The sequence below is a fragment of the Dichotomopilus funicola genome, assembly GCF_033296635.1.
Source record: "Dichotomopilus funicola strain CBS 141.50 unplaced genomic scaffold C8A04scaffold_68, whole genome shotgun sequence".
NCBI classification, from domain to species: Eukaryota; Fungi; Ascomycota; class Sordariomycetes; order Sordariales; family Chaetomiaceae; genus Dichotomopilus; species Dichotomopilus funicola.
This window is the reverse complement of record NW_026944089.1, coordinates 83189-103028: the sequence shown is the minus strand read 5'-3', so window position 1 is coordinate 103028 and position 19840 is coordinate 83189. Positions and strand designations below refer to the sequence as shown.

At 56.2% G+C, this 19840-nt stretch overlaps 6 protein-coding genes across 6 annotated transcripts; 3 read left to right on the top strand and 3 right to left on the bottom strand.

The window, feature by feature from the left end:
* Nucleotides 1–1470: 1470 nt before the first annotated feature.
* C8A04DRAFT_39529 (HbrB-like-domain-containing protein) lies at nucleotides 1471–5703 on the bottom strand (the record flags this gene model as incomplete). The annotated part of the gene is made up of 4 exons (XM_062784624.1): nucleotides 1471–1533; nucleotides 2641–5120; nucleotides 5151–5564; nucleotides 5610–5703. The coding sequence occupies 4 exons, from the start codon at nucleotides 5701–5703 to the stop codon at nucleotides 1471–1473; spliced, it is 3051 nt and encodes a 1016-aa protein (XP_062634269.1).
* A 637-nt stretch (nucleotides 5704–6340) lies between these two features.
* C8A04DRAFT_39528 (kinase-like domain-containing protein) lies at nucleotides 6341–7448 on the top strand (the record flags this gene model as incomplete). The annotated part of the gene is made up of 4 exons (XM_062784623.1): nucleotides 6341–6435; nucleotides 6494–6783; nucleotides 6851–6998; nucleotides 7103–7448. The coding sequence occupies 4 exons, from the start codon at nucleotides 6341–6343 to the stop codon at nucleotides 7446–7448; spliced, it is 879 nt and encodes a 292-aa protein (XP_062634268.1).
* A 1271-nt stretch (nucleotides 7449–8719) lies between these two features.
* C8A04DRAFT_31558 (uncharacterized protein) lies at nucleotides 8720–9112 on the top strand (the record flags this gene model as incomplete). The annotated part of the gene is made up of 1 exon (XM_062781791.1): nucleotides 8720–9112. The coding sequence occupies one exon, from the start codon at nucleotides 8720–8722 to the stop codon at nucleotides 9110–9112; it is 393 nt and encodes a 130-aa protein (XP_062634267.1).
* A 220-nt stretch (nucleotides 9113–9332) lies between these two features.
* On the bottom strand, nucleotides 9333–12771 carry C8A04DRAFT_31557 (uncharacterized protein; the record flags this gene model as incomplete). Its single annotated transcript, XM_062781790.1, has 4 exons — nucleotides 9333–9936; nucleotides 9998–10106; nucleotides 10175–12613; nucleotides 12690–12771. 4 exons carry the CDS (start codon nucleotides 12769–12771, stop codon nucleotides 9333–9335), a joined length of 3234 nt encoding a protein of 1077 aa, XP_062634266.1.
* A 940-nt stretch (nucleotides 12772–13711) lies between these two features.
* Nucleotides 13712–16918, top strand: C8A04DRAFT_39526 (uncharacterized protein; the record flags this gene model as incomplete). Its single annotated transcript, XM_062784622.1, has 4 exons — nucleotides 13712–13773; nucleotides 14128–14307; nucleotides 14371–16676; nucleotides 16776–16918. The coding sequence occupies 4 exons, from the start codon at nucleotides 13712–13714 to the stop codon at nucleotides 16916–16918; spliced, it is 2691 nt and encodes an 896-aa protein (XP_062634265.1).
* A 1178-nt stretch (nucleotides 16919–18096) lies between these two features.
* On the bottom strand, nucleotides 18097–19620 carry C8A04DRAFT_14549 (uncharacterized protein; the record flags this gene model as incomplete). Its single annotated transcript, XM_062778144.1, has 1 exon — nucleotides 18097–19620. A coding segment is annotated over one exon (1524 nt), but the record flags the coding sequence as incomplete, so codon positions are not given.
* Between the last annotated feature and the right edge of the window lie 220 nt (nucleotides 19621–19840).

Below are 19840 nucleotides of genomic sequence, written 5' to 3'. Positions count from 1 at the left end.
GCCCACTGAAAACTCAGAGCGCTGGTTTGTCGCAAGAGAAGAAAATAAAAAAGCGGATGAAAGTCACGTCGGGTATTCGTGTCGTTTATGGAGATTTCCCCTTCCTCGCTCTTTTTTTACACGATTTCCTGACGAAGACCCGTCACGGGATGAGAGGGACGAGGAGCCGGATGAGGCGTCGAATGCTCGTCGATGGGCTTGGCAGGGAATGGCTCGTCTGGGCCTGGGGGGAACGGGATCGGAGCGGTTTTGAGAATGAGCAGATGGAGGGTCTGCGGGCTGATTAGGAAAGCTCCTCAGGTCCGTGCCACCTTCAGGACTGGTTCTGCAAAACTCGGGTTGCTTCCCCAAACGCGAAGCTAGCAGCTGGGCCCGGGCCGCGACAAACGCATCGTATTGAAATACAGGAGTAGCGTTTGGAGAGTTGACTCTTCATCGTTATTTCCTTCGCATGTTCCCTCTGCGCCGATTGATCGCGAGGAAGCCGCGGGGATTGTCGCTCTCCCGTCGGTTCGGGAGTTCGAACGGGAGGTAGCCAATAGGATAGCGCGAAGTTTGAAGACGGTCACATTCAACGTTGCTGGTTGGTGGAAGCAGCACAATCTGCCCCGCTGCTGCGGGTCTCGTGGGCCCCGCTTCCTAATCGGCACGTTACTCGTCACGTGGCGGTCCCGCCGAAATTTTCTTATCGCTATCACCGCGCCAAAGTATTTCAACGCGATGCAGCAAGCCGACGAGAATTTCTTCTTCCTCACCACCGCCTCCTCAACCATTTCGACGAACGCTTCCTCCCTCGGCAAATTTTTGCATGCGACTGCGAAGTTTGTGGCTCGCCGCCAAATCCTGCATTCTCCCAATGCTTTTTTTCTCTTCTGCCGAGGGAGAGAGTGCATCGTGAAAGGTCGGTTTGGCGTTCCGGCTGCAGGAACAAAGCAACACAAACTGCCAAACGAAGGTAGGCCAACTTTTTTTTCTTTTCTCTATTTTTCAACTCCCGTTCTTCTCCATCGGCCACGCCTCGGGCCATCGAATGATGACAACTTCAATCATGTCTTCTTTTCTCCTGCTGAATCGACCATGAGCGAGAAATCATTGTCTCGGGCTTCCCTCCTCCGGGAGGGGCCTGTTACTTGCCAGTATTTTTGTCTGACAACACGGCAGAAGACGTCTCGATGTCTTCCTTGCCTGTGATGGAGATGAAGGATCTCTTCCATTTGTCTCCCTCGCTCGGGGGTTCAGAAACATCAGCCGCTAACCCGCCAACAGTGGAAAAATCTTCTCTTCGCAAGCGGTTCCAGGCGCCTGCCTGGCCACTGGACCATGTGCATCTCTTTTTTATGTTGTCTACTAACCCTTTAGCAAGCATCACAACAGTAAGCACCAGGTTAGTCCACGATTTTTCTTTTCCTGCCCTCCCCCTCCTCCGGATGATGAAAATTTTCCCTACATTCGCAGTTTCCACTCGAGTCCCTAAAGAGCCTTTCTGGGATAAATGAGAGCGAATCCTTCCTTGGATGTCTGACGGACCTTCAACTACTCTTGTGTTCTTTCATGATGAGTGTCTGGAACCAATGGCTAACATTCTGGTTCAGTAGTAGCGTAACAAAGTTAGACTTGACATCCTGGATGGGTTTATCGAGATGGTAGTCAGTTTAGCAAACTTGAATATAATTTTTCAATCTTCGCATCTACGCTCTGCTCTCGCTTCGCGTCCTCTGTCATGTGTAACATCTCTATTGCCCAGAGCCCCCGAATGATGGTTTGGTGCGCTTCTATCAACATCGTAGCCTGCCAAATCACGGGTGGTTTGCCGCCTTTGTTTCTGGCGGACACCGTTTCGGGAGGTCTTGCCCTCTTCATTCCTCATCTCATAAGTCTCGCCATCCACAATCGAGTCGTTCGTAACACCAGGTCATATACCACATCCAAAGTGCAAACAGTTCAACACCTCATCGTTGCCAATCTGTTTTGTGACATGTATACTTCAATTTTGGCTATAATATCTCAGACATGCCTCCACATCCTACGCGTAGGCTACAGTAAAAATATACCCAACGCAAAGCAGACCGACCTCGTCATTTACCAACGCCTTCCTTAACCCCCCATCCGTCCCCCTTGACCCCTCTACCCAATTTCACGGCATACCACAAGTCACTGCCACTTCATGTCGTCTGCCCCCGTCCCGTCTACACCACCAACCCAGCATTGGATACCAAACCAGTCCCAAACCGAACCAACACAGTTGAAAACACCCAACCTTGAAATACCCATCCCCCCCAACACCAAAGGTAAAATAAAATAACAGCACGCCCCAAAACAAGAACCCATCTCTCCCTCTGTCTGCCCACCCGATCCAGCATCACAACCCACCCCAAAACACCAAACAACGCCACCATTTTTATAGACCCAATAAAATCACACCACCATCCCCTCCTCCATCACACTCCTAATCCCCCCACTCAAACTCCCCGACGCGCCCGGCCCCGACGCGCCCGACCCCGAAGACCCCGGCACAGGCGGTGGTGGAAGCGAAGGCGGCCTCATCATGGACGACGACGCCAACCCCCCAATCACACTCCCACTCCCACTTCCACTGCCCAATCCGTGTCCAAACCCGCCGCGTTTATTCATTCCTCCCACCGCATTGCTATTGTTATTGTTATTCGCCCTCGCACCGACCAGACCCCTCCTGTTTCTCCCCGTCCGCCCACGGCCCAGCCAGTTGAGTTTGAGGAGTTTATTCAGCTCCTCTACCATCCTGTTGCCTTCTTCTTCGTCACAACCGCCGCCGCCGCCGCCGAGTGAGGGTGTGCTAGTAAGATCGCCAACGCTGCTGTTGGGGTTGGGGGTGCCGGTGTTGGTGTTGCCGGGGGTCGGTGTAGTCGCGTCAGCGGAGGAGGAACAAGAAGACGAACCGGCTACGCCGACGGAGGCAAGCACGCTCATGCATTGCAGCATGCGGCCGACCATGTCGGTGACTTGCTTGGAGTCCTCGACGTTTTGGTCGCGGTCGCGGAAGCTGCTACCGGCATAGCTCGTGGCGGTGTTGTTTGTGTTATTGGAGATGGTGGTGGTTAGAGCGAGGTTGAGGGCGGAGGTAGCGGCTGTGGTGTTGTGGTGTTGTTGCTGGAAGAAGCCTGTGTTGCTGTTGCTGCTTCCTGGGGCGAAGGGCCGCAGGGCCTGGTGCGCGGCGCTATCGCTGCCGAAGGAGACGTTGCTGATGGCGCGGCTGCGGTTGCCGCTGCCGGAGCTGTCGCCACCGAGGAGGGTGCTGCCGGTGCTGTTGTAGCTGGCGACAGAGGGGTCGATGGAGGCGGCGGTTCCGGGGCGGTACTGACCAAACGCGGAGGGTAGGCTGGTGGACGTGTAGTGATCAGAGGGCGAGCCGGAGAGTTGCTGGTTGATGTTTTGATTGTGGTAGCCGGGAGAAGGGATCGGGAGGGGCGGAGACCCGAGTGCCATGGACGCGAGGGACTGAGGGAGGAACTCGAGCGAGAGGCGCGAGAACATGGTCTTAAGAGTGTCGTAGCGCGGGAGGATAACGATGTCACGGAACGCGAGAAGGACGAAACGGCGCACTTCAAGGATGGAGGCTGCTGGCGAGACAGTCACGCTGTAGCTGCGGCCTGGTCTCTGTGTGGTCGAGGTGGAATGATCTGATTTAGTGGAGGTCGTCGCAGGAATACCGCCCCAAAAGTCACGAGCCTGTTCCGAGGTCATGAGGGGCCCGTGGCCGGAGAACTCCAAGTCCAGAGGCAAGAATACGGCCTGCATGTATGGAAGGATACTCGTGAACGTGAAGATCCACAGCTCTACCAGCGCCGGAATCAGCCTATCTTCCGGCGTTTTGCGAAGGGTGTGGTCGAGACTGGAAAAGCCGGTGGATAGCAGCTCCCTTAGATCGTCGAGAATGATATTGGGGCTGCGCCGAGCGAGGCAGTATTGAATGTGCATGGTGACCACGCGGTTCAAGTCCTCCACCGGTAAACGTAGATCCTCAGCCTCAAAGACCACGAGCAGTTTGGCCTTCAAAAATGGCCAGGCGTCATCGTGAGTCATGTTGTTTAAGCCGTACTTGTGGCCGTCGAAAGGTTCGTTAAGATATAGCGTCGAGGCCATGGTGTTAGACCCCGACGTCACGCTGCTCGAGCCCGGCCACTCGCTGGCGGCAACCGTACTCGCCGCTTCGTCGAACGACTTTTCTTCCTTCCTTTTCTCACGGAACGCTCGGCCACCATGCCGCAAGTCAAGCGCGGACTTGAAGCTCGTGGTGCTAGGACCCGGGCTCTGTGGTAGGTTGAAACTGTAGAGGCTGTTTGGGGCACTCGGGTCGGTTGGCCGCGAGTTGCTCATGGCGGAAGAAAGCGGGAGATGGCGGTCATCCTTAAGCTTGTGCTTTTGCCTCGACAAAAAGTGATGCCGCTTCTCCTTCTCTTTCCCCTCCTTGCCCTCCTTTTCCGCCGGCATATCAGCAGGTCGTATCGTCGCGGCCGACGAGTTAGGTAGCGTGTAGAACGATGCCTGAGCGGTAGAGTCGAGGCTTGTCGTGCTGAAGTTTCCTCGTTGTAGGTTGGCGAAGGCATGGCCGACCTTTCCCGGGCTGGGAAGCGGTTTGTCTTTATTGCTGTCGTTTTTGCTGCTACCAATCTTGACTTGTCGTGAGAAGAGCTTAACCTTGGATTTCTCCGGTTTGGTGGGCTTCTCGGACGCGGGGGGCGGAGGGGGTGGCTGCGGGCTGAACGCTTGCGGGGGGACCGCGGGAGATGCTTGCGCAGACCTTGGGAAGACCATATTGGCGGCGGCCGTTGCGGCCAATGTGTGGTTCCCAACGAGACCGTTATGATATGTTTGGCCCCCAAAGGCATTGTCTCGGGGCACGCTGGCCTCTGTCAGGCTCAACATCGGCGGGTTCAAGGGCATCGAAGTTCCACTGTTCCGTTTGTTCGGCGGCGGATCCTCCCCAGGAGGCCCCGGCGCAGTCTGTGACCGTTGTCGCGCATGCTGCGCATGTTGTGCTTGTTGCGCCTGCTGTTGCGCCTGCTGCTGCTGCTGCTGCTGCTGCTGCTGCTGCTGCTGATTTTGATGCTGCATCACGGCGGCTTGCGCAGCGATCTGGCTCGCTGACATCTCTCGGTGGGCAGCCGGCATACGTTTCGGGGAGTGGTTCGGAAGGCCGACGTGCGACAGGTTGGACGTGCTTGTGGACGGTAGAGTGGGCTCGAACAGGCCGGCGTTCTGCGAGTGCTTGCGCGAGTGGCTGACCCCACGGGCGGAGGAATAGGTTGGTGTCACCGGAGACGAGTGCGCGGGAGGGAGCGTGAGAGGCGACGGGCCGTTGCGTGGGAGCCCGTCCGTGGGTGATTGTGCGCCCGCGACGGACCGAGCGGCCGATACCGCAGTCGAGACAGTTGGTCGCGAGAAATTCTGTAGGCTAGCAGTACTGCTGCTGGCGTTGGTGTTTGTGCCCGAGGTAAAGCTAGCGTAGATGGGCGTCGGCGATGGCGCAGCGGGATTGCGCGTCTTGACAATGTTCAAGGGCGCGGGCTCGTCGCTCGACAGCGAGTCTTGCCGAGTCTGTCTCCCCGTTGTGCGCGAAAGATCGGTGGCACTTGCCGAGGTCTGATTGTGGGTGTTATTGTTGTTGCTAGCAGGCAGGGGCGAGAAGCTCCCTGGCGCCCTCGGCGTGGGTCTTGTGGGCTGCATCGGGCCGTGTTCAGGTCGATGATCGGAACGAGGGGGGAGGTGTATCACATCGTGGCTCGGCGGACCGCATTCGGGGGTGTTGCAGGGAACAGCAGAGCATCGGTTAAGACGCCATGCTGTCGGGTGCTAGGGTAAGGAGAGTCGTGGAGCAATGAGAAGCAAAGTCGTCAAGCGAGGGATGCGGGAAGCTGATAGAAATCTGCAAAAAATATGTATATCTGATATCTTGAAGGTTGGAGGTTCAATCTGCAAACGCACCAAACCTGGAAGTGTTGGACGACGTGCCTCTGGGTGGGTTGCTTGGCCCCCAAGAGTGTTGCAGCCGCTGCGCCCTCCACTGTTTGTTGGCGTGGGCCCCACTGGAAGGAAATGCTCCAGCATCCGCCAATCGACAGGGGTGAGGGGCAATTGAAGCTCACAACCCCGCAGTCCACCAAATTCCGCTCTGCGGGGCACTCGGCTCTCACACGACCCGATCGTAGGTGAGCGTCTTTGTTGTAATGAGACGCATTGCGAGTGGCCAACCAACCACACAAGCTCAGCTGGGTTGGATCTGGATTCTGAAACCAGAACAATGTCCTCCCAGATTTCCTCTGCGCACGATCTTCACTCAACCTCCGTCAAGCGCGTACATACAATGTCCGGTTTATTCCAACTCGGTCAGGTGTTGCGGGGCAGTGCTGGTCAATGTGTGATCACAAAGCAGCTGCAAAATATAGTGTGCCTTGCAACGTAGGTTGTTTCGCCGTCAGATGCTGATCTCGAGCGCCGCCGATGGGTAATATATTAGGAACCACGCGCAGGAACTCGTGGTGATCAAGAGCGTCAAAGGTCACTTCAGAGTGACCAACGAGCGGGATGTTCTCCGTCGCTTCAACGGCCAATCCCCTTACATCCGGCCGTTGCTGGACGAGATCGTTGAGCTGCCCGAACCAACGACAATTGTTTTGCGACATTTGGAAAGCCACCTCTGGCAAGCATCTGGCGAAAAGACTCTGAACCGAAAGGAATTGAAGTACGTGTCGAGGAGGGTGTTGGAGGCCTTGCAGGTTATGCATAACGACGGGTTTGTCCATGCAGGCATGATGTGATACGAAACCATCCCAAGGAAGCATTCTCAGTCGCTAATCACGGTATTCGGCGACAGATGTCAAGCCAGACAATGTCCTGGTCAACTACCGCTCTGATGACAGCGAAAACCGCTTCACGGACGTCCAGTTGGCAGACATGGGCAGCTCGTACCCAGAGGACCACAAATACGCGCGAGAAGGTGCTCCCATTGGGGCAGCTATCTGGTGCAGCCCTGGGATACGAAGACGGACATCTGGTCGTTTGGCACGATGGTAATAGCGCACTTCCTCTTTCATTCAGTACCCGTTGACGTTACGAAGCCCATCAGCCTGATTTACGGCGATTATTTCAACATCTTCGACCCCCCAGGTGTTCCTTTCAAGTTTGACGATCCCGAATACGAATTCGAGGTTCTAAAGCGGCAAGTTCAGTTCTTTGGGCCTTTCCCGGTCAAGTATGCCGAAATCGCGGATCAAGACACAATCGAAGTGGTGATGTGGTTGATGGAGAATCTCGTGAATAGCAGGAAACCGTTCCACCTGCTTTCTGAGAGGGAGATCTGCAAAAACGACAAAGACTTCATCGGCTGGTTCATGAAGTTGGACCCCCGGGACAGACCGAGTGCTGACGAGATTCTTGCGCATGACTGGTGGCGGGAGCCGGATGATAGTTGAAGGAAGTGGGAGCTGACCAGCATGCGGGAGCAGATTTGGAAAGGGGGCCTTCTTAGTTCGAACGATTTGCCTTGGGTTGCATGAAGATCTCAAATCTCAAGGGCCGGCGACGTTGTGTGATCGCTTGGAGGGACCTCAGTGCTATTGCTTGCCGAGGCTGAGGCGCCCTTATATCATCTGCCTATTTGGAATGTGAGGGTGAGTTGGCGTTGGTATGGGACCGGCAGTTCCAGATTACACTAGTAGTTGTCAAACTGATCTGCAATCACACGCTCATGGAACGACTCGGGATTTCTGTCCCCCTTTTTTTCCTTCCTGTTTTCCTTCCTTCAGGTTCCTACACACCGCAATTGGAGTCTTTAACACGTGTACGCTAGACAAAACTCGTGGGCAGAAATAATGTAAAGGGGAAAGCCCAGACACTCCGCGCTATGCCTGCTGAGGACGACGTCGAGATGCCGGATGTTCGAGCGTCGCCAACCGAGAACGAGATGGGTGAGGCGGTGACTGTCGGTGGAAGTAAGAAGGGCCCGCAAAAGCCCCTTAAACTTGTGAGAGAATCAAGCCAATGTTTAGACTGCCGTGAGAGCATCCAATCTGTGGGCCTGCGACAGATGAAATCGGCGGTGGGGCGCCTGCCGAAGGTTGAGCACCAGGGCCGGGCGGGGTCTGCTCACGGCCGGACCGCAGTTCGAGCCGGTGGATCTTGGCGCTAGTGCTAAAGGCGGAGAAGAGGGGCAACAAGAGAATCACCATAGTAAAGGGAGAGTAATATGGTAAATCTTTCTCTGCAAGCAAATAGGCGGGATTCTACAGTACCAGCCTTGGCTCGCTCTTGATTACAACTACATGCTTCCTTGACCTTCATTGCCTCCAGTCGCCCGTTGGTATATAGATTAGGTGAGTGATATGAACGAGCGGCTCAGACCGTCCTCATGGCTGTAATCTGGACTGGCATTTTTCGCTGCTATCTAACCTCCCGACATAGATAGTGTAGCTCCCAGAGTTACACTCCATATATTTTGAGACGAGTGGAAAGATTAGCGGCCAATTAGAACTGGTATAGGCTCAATACACGAAGCCACAGCGACACGGGAATTCTAGCTCTCGGCAATATCACCACCATCCCGATATAGCATCAAACGCAACCGAACCATAGCCACAATTCCATGAAACGACGACTCTCACCACCCCACGACGACAACCCTCCACTCAACAACTCAGCCACTTGTTCAACCCTCCCTGAAACGAACCCCACCAAAATCCCCAAAATGTCCTCCCAACAACAACAACAGCCACCACAACCGACCCAACCCACCCTCCAAGCCACCTACACAAACCAAACCACCACCAGCGCGCCATTTACCCTGACCACTCCGCTCTCCCCACCTACATCCTCCGACCAAGCCCAAAAAACCGCCTACCTCTCACGACTCCGAGGCGCCGTTGTCTCGCTCCAGGACCAAATCAACCATGAACTGACGGCGCGCATGGAAGAGGATAAGGCGCGGGAGGCGGCTGAGGCAGCGGCGGCAGATAATGGGAGTGGAGGTGGTGGAAGCGGGAAAGGGAAGGGGAAGAAGGGGGGGAAGAAGGCTGTGGTTGTGGATGAGGAGAAGGAGGAGGAGAACTATGGGGAGGAGGTTCAGGAGGAGGATGATTAATGGGATGTGGCTGATGGGGCAATACATGAACAGCGAGCGAGTAAAAGGTGGGAAGAATAGGCATTGGGTTGGAAGCGATGGGTATGCATCTCGATTCAAGACGCCCTTGTCAAAGTCTTAAACACGCTCCCACGAACGCCGACCGATCCGCAGAAATGCGATATACATTGCGCCAAAAGGGCAAACAACAAAAGCAACGACCCAGTCGCCGATCGATCAATTACCCACCAGTTCGCCCCCAATGCCCGAATCCCAACCGCATACTCTCCGCCGACGGCGACAATGCTCCCACCCCTTTCGCATTCCCACCCGACCGCCCCAAACATCCATAATGCACCACCACATTATCCGGCAACACCGCCACCACACTGCCCCCGATCCGCTTATGGCACACCCCACACACTCTCTCTTCCCCGATCACCACCCGTCGATTCCTACCCCCTTGCCCGCCTGGAATCCCATCGCCTAGGTGCAGCAACGCCTGGCTTGCAAACAACGCCGTCTCCCGCAGTCCTGCGAGCACACGTGTCTCGTTGACGGCGCTGTTGGCGCTGCGCATGCGTCCGCGGAAGTACGACTCGAGCTCGGAAACTGGGAGTGAATCCGGGACTAGGGAGAGGGTGGAGGTGGCAGGCAGACGAGAGCCGTGTTTGGAGAGGAGGTCGAGGGCTGGAGCTAGATTGGGGGTGTGGTTGGGAGGTGGCGTGAGATAGAGGGAGAGGAGGGTGTGGTAGATGGAAAGAGTCTCTTCGCCCTGGGACTTGGCATCTTGAGCGGGAGTGGCTTCCTCAAGCTGTTGAGTTTTGTGAATGCGGTTGCAGTATCTAGACGAAGGGTTAGTGTGGGACGGGGGTAATGTGAATCAATGCGAGCCGGGAGACATACTCTTCGGCTTTGGCATAGTCTTGCATCTTGAAGACATAGATCATGAGTGCCTGTCTGTGCTGGCCCATGTTGCTCAGCACGACGGCCTGTGCCTCGTAGAAGGGAGGGTCTAACACAGTCAGGTTATTAGTTTGCCATCTCACCCGTAAGGGCAGAGGAACCGGACCCATAGCTTACCGTCCTTTGGAATCAATCCCCTCGCCTTGCCCAAACCATACTGCTTACTCTCTTTCAAGAACCGCACGAGACGCCCCATCAGCGCTTCCCACTCCTCGTTCCGTTCGCCCTCCTTGTCCGTTAGTTGCTTAATAAAAAGCTCCACTAACCGATCGTGGAAATCCGGCGTCATGTCATCCAACTCGTTGATGATATGCTCCAGGTACTGAATCTCTAGCCCAATATCGATCTTGTCGAGGAAAGCCAGCACCTTGTCCCTCGGCAGCGTTTCGGCGTTCTCCGAGTCTGCCAGGAACACTTCCATCCCCAACTTCGGATCCTTCTTAAGCGTCCACTCTGAGAACTCCAGAATCACATCGATAAGGTCCGGAGGCAGGCCCTGAAGATACATCACCGTCCGCTGTGGACCATGCAAGCCCGGGGCCGCCTCATCTGGTCCGTCCGGGCTTCCAAAGCGGCGGAGCAGTGTTAGTGCCTGGTGGTGCAGCTTCTTGCCATAAAAGAAGTCAACTAGCTCATTGAAGCGGTTGTGCTCGACTAGCCGCTCGTTAACGACGTCTGGATCACAGAAATTGGGGATCCGGAAGAGCGAGCTGGCGAGTTTCGGCCGCGAGTACATAAAGGCACGAAAGAGGGTTGTGTCGACAGCGCGGAAGGTGTGCTGTAAGTCCCGCTCCAGCTGTTCGTCGCCCTCGTCTGCCGACGAGAGGAGTAGCCTCTTGAAGGCTTCTTCCGTCGAGCCGGACTGAGACTTGCGCTGTTTGAGTTTGCCTGTTGACGGGTCGATGACGCGTTGCAGTCGTGTTCTAGCGCCGGCGAGGTAGTTGTTTAAACTGAGCACTGCGGCCATCAGGTCCTTTTCAGTCTGGGCCTGATCGTCTTGCGGTTTTGCCTTGATGCTGGCCGCGTCGTCGTCCGATCCCTTCTTGGACGACGCGATGGATGCTGTTTCGGGGTTGGGTTTCCGGCCGCCGCCCATAAGGTACTTAGCAAACCCACTACCAGCACTTGCTTTGGTGGGTGAGGAAACCTCTGGGAGATCAGGTTTCGCTTCCTGCTCACTACTCTCCTTTCTGTCGGATCCTTCCTGGTCTGACTCGTCTTCCTTTTCCTCATCGACGCCAAGTTCACCTGCGATAATCTTGGGGAATAATTTGAGAACTCGTTCTGGCGGCGCGCCGACGTCCTCTTCGTTGAAGAGGTCCATCGAATCTCGGTACTTTTTCTGCCGAAATAGCGACTCGGCCTTTTGCATTTTGACCTCCCGCAAGGTCTCGGCTTTGTTCTTGAGTAAAGCATCTTCCAGCATGTTCAGAACACTGATCGCCTCATCGAGCCTATCGCTCTTGACGAGCTCATCCACCTGCGAATCGTAGTCCGTGGCGTCCACTTTCCATACCGCCCTATCGCTCAACACATGGAATCCTTTGGCATATGCCAAGCTGACGGTTGGTGGTAGAAAATGGAGGGATGATGCTCCCGGGAGACTGATCGTCTGTAATAAGCTGAGTGTATCCGGGTTTCTCACTTCAAGGCTGCCCTTAGCAGGCGCTTGAAGGGCCAGGATGTACGGGTAGCTGTATCCAATGGACTCCGGTGCTGCTTGCCACGGGATTTGCTTCTTCTCAATGGCCTTCCCTGCGTCGTTGATAAACAGAGTGTTGATGTCTTTGGCCAGCAATAGCTCGCCCTCCGCCAACTTCGCAGACAATGGTTTGGGCATGTAGCCGCCGAGACCCATGTATCCCATCCCAGCAGCACTGACCGCCCCAAACCTCCCTTGCGCACCTGTCGTGCCACCGATGGCCCCGGGGCCTACGATATCCTCAACCTCGCTCGTCTCCACATCGACCAAGACATAACCACTGTTCATACCACACACAAGCTTCGTCGCATTCGCCCAAGTGATCGACCGGATGGACTCAGCCAGCACAATCTCGGTCACATCAGGCGACAGCTCGCTCTCGTGCCATGACCACAGCAGCAAGCGGCGCTTGACGGACACGGCCAGACGTGAGATGATCTCGGGTATCCCAGTGGCAGGGTCGTTGACGATGTTGCTCGTCACGGCAAAAGTAGAGGCGGATTTGGTGCGCGACAACGGCGCCTCGATGGGCTCAAATGTCTGGAGGTCGTGGAAGGAGACGGCGGAGTTGGAGAGCGATACGAGTGTGCTGGCTTCTTTGATTATGGCCAGCTGCTCGATAGCGCGGGTCGAGAACTTCTCTACTTCCCGCAAGAGGTCGGTCGGCTTTGCGGCGGGTGTCGCGGGCAGCTGGCCATCTTGGGAAGTACTGGGCGTGGACTCGGTGGTTTCAGTAACAGCCTGGGCATCGACGGGACGGTTGTGTGTGGATTTTGGATCGGACGGCGTCGGGGGGTCGTTGACTCGGTAAATGCGCAGAGCCCCGGTATTCAGACCGACAAAGACACGGTCGCCTAAGGAATGAGCTGTCAGTTAGGTGCCACCAAGAACCCGTCCGTATTCCCACCCCACCCAAACCTAGAAACATACCGTAGGCGAGGATGCACTCGATCTTCGACTTGTCCCGTTGTTTGAGCTCGATGATGGGTCGAGCTGTGAATGCGGAGAGCATAGCGGGCGACCAGCTCGTTGGTCATGCGCAGGGCGCAGCTATCGGTACATTAGGGGCTGGAGAGATGGCGGTGGCCGTCGTGTCGAAGCTCGGCCAGAAGACGGTGTTTGGTGGAAATGGAGTGATTCGGTGTTTGGTTGTGAGTGCCGACGCATGACGGCATTGGGGCCTGTTGTCGAGCATGGGGTCGAGGGTTAGGGTTGCTAGCCCGTCGTTCTCAGGTTGGGACGCCGACTCATCACACTTCGTGTTTCTGGGTGCATCACACTGTTGAGTTGGAATGTCCGTTTCCTCTACGGGTTTTGGCTTCCCAGTTTGGACGAAGAGTCCCAAGCCGTTCTTTTCTGACAGCAGGCACAGGTATTAGTCGTGGAAGGAGTCTGCTCTATTGTCTGAAAGCCATGTCTGGTGTCTATGTTTTGTTCGGTTTCCTATCTCTTCCAACAACTGCAGTATCTTGGTATGTGTCTTCTTTTAAGCTGTCTTCTGAATCAAGGCCGGGTTGGTTCTTCCTAACAGGGCGAAGCCGTGTTGAAGATCGTACACCCCAATTCCTCAAAACACTCACGTGAAATCTCTTGGTTACGCGTTCGCCCTACGTCCGCACCACGCAACGTACACTACACGTGTATGTCGGAATTCCATCCACAGCCAGGGTTAAGCACACCATCATATTAGTTAGGTAAAGATGGATCGTTCTCATCCTCTCAGGCGGTCAAGTCCAGTGAAAGCAAAGCGGAGGAACAGGGGACGTTGGTGCTTGGACAGAACGGTCGACCGAGAATAAATGCGTGTAATGTGATTGGGTTGACACCCGGAACCCCCAACCCTCAAGTCTCAGCGGTCAGGGCCAAGCCGTTCCAGGCTCTGCTTTAGGGAGGAACCAAGCCTGTGAGTCGCCCAACGAACGTGGCACAGAAGTGGAGTCTTATCGATTGACATGATCACCGGCGCACGAACGGCCCCTGCAAGCACAGCTGCGGCCGGCACAGTGGGTTCCAGGTTCCCACGTTTCGAGGACGGAAATTCGGAAACCAGTTGACGACCGGCCTACCTACTAAACCTCTCCACCATCGTCAACCTGCCGGCGTCCACCTCTTCCTATTGAGTCACACTAGATGCCCTGGAGGCATAATTCTTGAAAATTTCACCCCCACCCGCGCCCGCCGTCTCCTCTCCTACCCGCCGCGCCCCAATCAGACAAATAATCACAGGCCGCCATCACCTCGACAGTAGGGGAGGGAGCTCGGATAACTCGACGCCGTTGTCGCCGTCACGAACCACCAACGACCCGTCCGACGGTCTGTCTAGCGACCAGATCGAGCTGCAGGACTTGTCGGCGCCGACGGCAACAAGAGCGGCAACAGCAGAAGAAGCAGCAGCAGCCGAGGCGCAGGAAAAGCTTGACGTCAAGCGGGCTGCGAAGCGCCGCTGGCTCGAAGAACAGGACGAGATGAAGTTCTCCCATAGCATCCAGTTTAATGCAGTCCCGGACTGGAGCAACCACTACATTGCCTACAGCAATCTCAAGAAGCTGTAAGATTTCCAGATTAGGGGGCGGGGCGATCACGAAGGCCATGAAGCTGACTCGCATCCTAGCATATACCAACTCGAGAAGGCCGTCCACCAGCCCTCAGGGGATGCCGAGTCCCGGCCTCTAATACAAAACGACGACCCTGAACTGGTCTTTATCCATGCCCTAGACGTCGAACTCGAAAAGATTACATCCTTCTACGTTCTAAAGGAGAACGAGCTGTTCGATGAAGTCGACCTCGTTCTAAAAGATGCCGAGGAGTTCGGAGACGAAGCGGGGGTTGAGGAACCCCGGCCACCGACCCGGGCGAGCGAGAGGGGGGCAGTGGAAAGGAGCCGGTCGGCGTTGGCACGTAGGAGCAGCACGCGCAGCCAAGTGTCAACTGAGGACGGCCTCGACGATAGCGATGATGAAGAGGGGGACGAAGAGACGGGCCTGACAACGGCGAGGAGGGTACGGAGCGCGGGGAGCGCCACGGGCCGGAGGAACCTGCGCAACTCGATGATGGCTTCCACCGACCTGACCGCGTCGACCGAATTTGGACGGTCCTCACGACGACTCAGCATAAGCTACGACGATTACGCCGAGCAGGCCGCCCTGTTCTCTTCGGGCATCATGCTGAAGAAACGGATGATCAACCTCTACGTCCAGCTCTGCGAACTCAAATCCTACATCCAGCTCAACCGGACGGGATTCAGCAAGGTCCTAAAGAAGTTTGACAAGATTATCGACCGCCGGCTGCGCGCCAAGTACATGGACAATTTCGTCACGAGCGCCTACCCTTTCCGTTCCGACACCACCCAGGGCTTGGAAGAGCGGATCTCTCAAATGGTCGGAGCCTACAGCTCCATCATCACCAATGGCGATGAGGAATCCGCGATCCGCGATCTCAGGTCGCATCTGAGAGAGCACGTCGTGTGGGAGCGGAATACCGTCTGGCGAGACCTGATCGGACTGGAGCGTCGTGCTGAGGCTGCAAGCCTGGGACACACGCTTCTAGGGATAGACGCCGATCCACAGCGCACACGGCTACAAGGAGATGACGAGATCATCCTTCCCACGAAAGCAATCGCGACACCGCTCGGCCGCGTCCTGTACCCGGCTTGGCTGTTCACCTCGACCACTCTGACCCTGATCGTCATCGTCGCCATTTTCTTCTCGCTCCTCTACGTCCCCATCATGGAGAAGCCCGAGCAGCAGAACTGCCTGGCCATGCTAGTACTCGTCAGTCTACTTTGGGCCACTGAGTCGCTCCCCCTGTTTGTGACCTCTCTCATCATCCCCTTCCTGTGCGTGATCCTTCGTGTCTTCCGGGATGCCGATAAACCGCACAAGAGGCTAGACTCCAAGGCGACCACTGCTGCTGTCTTCGCCGCCATGTGGACGCCCGTCATCATGCTTCTGCTCGGTGGTTTCACGCTCGCGGCCGCGCTCTCCAAGTGCGGCATCGACAAGCGCATCGCGACTTTCGTCCTCAGCAAGGCTGGCACGCGGCCCAAGACGGTACTCATCGCCAACATGGGCGTGGCCGCCGTGGCCAGCATGCTCATCAGCAACGTCGCGGCCCCCGTGCTCTGCTTCGGCATCATCGAGCCCATGCTGCGCAACCTGCCCGCTGGCTCGGCCATGTCTAAGGCCGTCATCATCGGCATCGCGCTCGCCTCCAACATCGGCGGCATGCTCTCGCCCATCGCCTCGCCGCAAAACGTCGTCGCCATCGGCATCATGCAGCCAGCCCCGACCTGGGGCCAATGGTTCTTCATCGCCATCCCCGTCGGCCTCATCTCCCTCCTCCTCATTTGGCTTCTCCTCCTCGTCGCCTTCCACCCAGGCCGCGGCACCACCATCGTGCCCGTCCGCCCCGTGCGCGACCCTTTCACCGGGCTGCAGTGGTTCGTCTCGGCCGTCACCGTAGCCACCATCGCGCTGTGGTGCGCATCGCACTCGCTCGAGGCCGTCTTCGGCGACATGGGCGTCATCGCCATCATCCCCATCGTCCTCTTCTTCGGCGTCGGCGTGCTCACCAAGGAGGACTTCAACAACTTCCCCTGGACCATCATCATCCTGGCCGCCGGCGGGCTGTCGCTCGGCAAAGCTGTCAACTCCTCCGGCCTGCTCCACACCGCCGCCCGCGCTATTACCGCGAGGGTGGAGGACTTCAGCCTCTATGGCATCCTCGTCGTCTTCTCGGCGCTGATCCTAGTGATTGCCACTTTCATCAGCCATACCGTCGCTGCGCTGATTATTCTCCCGTTGGTATATGATGTCGGCAAGGGTCTGGAGGAACCGCATCCAAACCTGCTCGTCATGGCCGGCGTGCTGATGTGCAGTGCTGCTATGGCCTTGCCCACGAGTGGGTTCCCTAACATGAGTAAGTCTTCCTCCCCCCTCTCTTCCAAACCGCCCCCCGCCCCCTTAAACCATTCCATTTCCAGATCATGGACCCATCCATACTAACTTTACATAACAGCCGCCATCATGAAAGAAGACCCCGCCGGTCAGCGCTATCTGCAAGTCAAGCACTTTATCCGTGTCGGTGTGCCTAGTAGTCTGATTGCGTTGGTGGTGACGGTTACTGTGGGATATCTCGCCATGCGCGTGACGGGAATGTGAAATACCCCCCTTCCCCTTGTTTCCGTTTCTCCTTAGTACATTTCAGTGTTGTTGTTGTTTTTTCTTTTGCATAGGAAGGAGAGCAAGGTCGAAGATGGGATGGATATAATGCAATGCGGCGTGGTGCGATTCGTCCTGTGACGAATCTATTTCCTTTTTTTCAAGTAAGGGCAAGCGTGGGACGCTAGGAAGACAGATTACTGCGGCGCGTGAGATGGGTGCGGAGCTTTGCTAGTTGTTTTGGATACCATAGGGAGAAAGAAGGAAATATATCTATCATGTCATCCATGTCTTGATGTATGCTTCCCCCTCAAGCAATTCTAAGCTCTCACGACAGGGAAGCGCCTCAGTTTTGAAGTTCTCTCCCCCAACGCCCACAAAACAGGCAAATATCACCATGCCACCATCTCGCAAATCCGACGCCGATAATCATACACCATACAAGTAATAAGTGGCCTTGATGTCCAAAACGATCTCACCCGTAATAAGTGACCATCCTTCTCTTACAGTTGACAATAACTCGAAGTTCGCGCAGCGTTGGAAGCCGTACTTGGTTGAAACGAGCTAACCAACAAGATAAAACATATCTCAGAGGCTTATACATCGTACCCACGACATTCAACATTTGCTAGCAATCGCGAGCACTTCAAGATTTCTTTACGTCCTCATAACCCTGAAACCCCCTCGCACGGTCCGCACGGTCGAAATAATGTTGCCTTGGGCAGTTTAGGTTTTATCAGACTTCTTCAGCATATTGTCGGCAACACACAACACAGCAAGCAGTCTCCAAGGAGCTCAAATGCCTCAATGAATATTCGCCTGCTGATATATTCATTCCCGCACCCGTGTCATATAGCACATGATTGAGTTGATCATCCACAGCTCCCATGGTACATACAGTACACTTTCCCCTCCTCTTGACCACCCTTCTCTGATTTGTACTTCATCCATAATGTACCCGCCCCTTTCCCCCCATCTCCTATTATCATTTCATACTCACAAATGGGCAAGGAAAAGCAAAACAAACCGGGGTATCAAAACGACATGCGATATGTTTCCCCTCCGACCAACGTTAAGCCACCCGAAACCGAAAGCAAGACAGACTGCAGGAAACAGAATCATAGAGCCCGGATCGCTCATGAGCATCTGGACTCATCCCGACCCAAATTGGGCCCAGCTCAACTAGCAGCGGTAATCTCCTTCGCCGGAGCCGGATTCGTTGGCGAAACCGACTGGGCCACAGTCTCATTTCCCCCACCCGCCTGCTGCGTGCCCGCCGGCGGCTGACCGTGTTGCCCTAGCGAAAACACCTTCCGCAGACTCCTTCGCAGCGCGCCACCCGACCCGGCTCCCTCATCTGAGTGAGATTGCGAATGTGAGCCAGCGGCGTTCTCTTTGATTTCCTTATCTTTGACCTCCTGCGCCGTAGCTGACGCACCTGTCGTTTTACTCCCCCCTCCTGAACCAAACAGGCCCACCAAACTCAGCCTCCGTCCTGAAGTGGCTGTCGCGTTTGACGCAGTGCTCTTGTGGCGCTGCTGCTGGGCCTTTCGCTGGCGAAGGGAGAGCGCCTCTGCGTGCGGGATGATAGCGGGCAGGGGCGCTGGTACGGGATACACGGATCGTGGGGGCCACTCGCCGTCACGCTTCCAACCAACGACACAGGCGCCTAGCATGTCGCTGAGGTTGATCGGGCAAGAAGGCTGTAGGCTTTGAACGACGACCTTGTCGTAGAGGGAGCTGTACATAGAAGGTTGGATCGAGGCGCGCATGGGGTTTTGTGGCGGGAGTAGAGGGGCCCCAACTGGTACGACGGTGTGAATGGGATAAAGAATGACGGGGGCGTTCGACTCCTGAGAGGTGGTCCTCTGAACTCCGGCGGAGTCGGAATCGGAAGTTGTGGTGGTAGATGACCGCGGCGCTGTCGACGAGACCGGAGAAGCGGCGCTGGATGGTGAGCTCGCCATCAGCACAGCAGAATGAGAGCCAGTCGACTGCGTCCTGTGCTGCCGCCAAAACAGGCGGCGCCCCGTCGTTGGCGAGACCGGGGTCGGTGGTTTCGGTTTTACCCGAACCGTCTTTGCGCCGGTCCAGGCGTTGCGGCGAGCTTCGAAACACGCCAGCCCGGTGTTCCATTGCACCTCCTCCCTTACGGCTCTCCTTCGCTGCGCTCGCTTGGCCTCAATGGTGTTGTGCACCGCTTCCCCCACGGCTTCAGGGCTGTCGAAGCGAAAGGGGGAAGCTGAGGGAGGGGCCACTTCATCGTCTGAGAGATCTGACGTCCACTCTGCCCGGGGCCGGAAGCTGGTGGGATCATCTGACAAGGTGCTGTACACCGATTCGGCGTCTGATTCCGAATCTGCCTCCTCTCCCGCGTCTCTTAAAGCGTTGTCGGCGTCCGCTCCGGCTACGAGCGCTACCGGTGCAGTCTGTTCTTGTGCGCCATTCTCTGTTGTTGCCTGGGCGGGATCCTCTGGCACAGACGGAGCAGATTCCACCGGTGGCCAGGTAAAGACCCAATCGTTGCGCACCTTTTCGGCGAGATACTTCCTCACGGCCTCCTTACTCTTAGCCTTGTCTCGGATTACAAGATCGGCGTTGAGATCCTGTGGTGGTGGGACGCCATGTGGGAGGGAGTTGCGGAATTTAGAGAATGTCGTCCGGGGCGATCTGACTAGATCCGAGAAGATCATTGTGGACGACGACGGTTGAGAGCCAGGGTTACGGGTAGTGGTACTGCGTAGCAGGTGGTCGCCAGCAGCGGTCGCGCGTGACCCCTCTGGGGCGGCCGCTTTTATAGGAGTTCCTCCTGCTGCTTCCGCTGTTGCTGTTGCTGCAACAGCGGGGGTTGATGCACCGCAGGGCGGGGCGGCCAGCAGCGGTGCCGTGCAAGTGGTGAGTGGGATGTTGGTCTCGCTAACC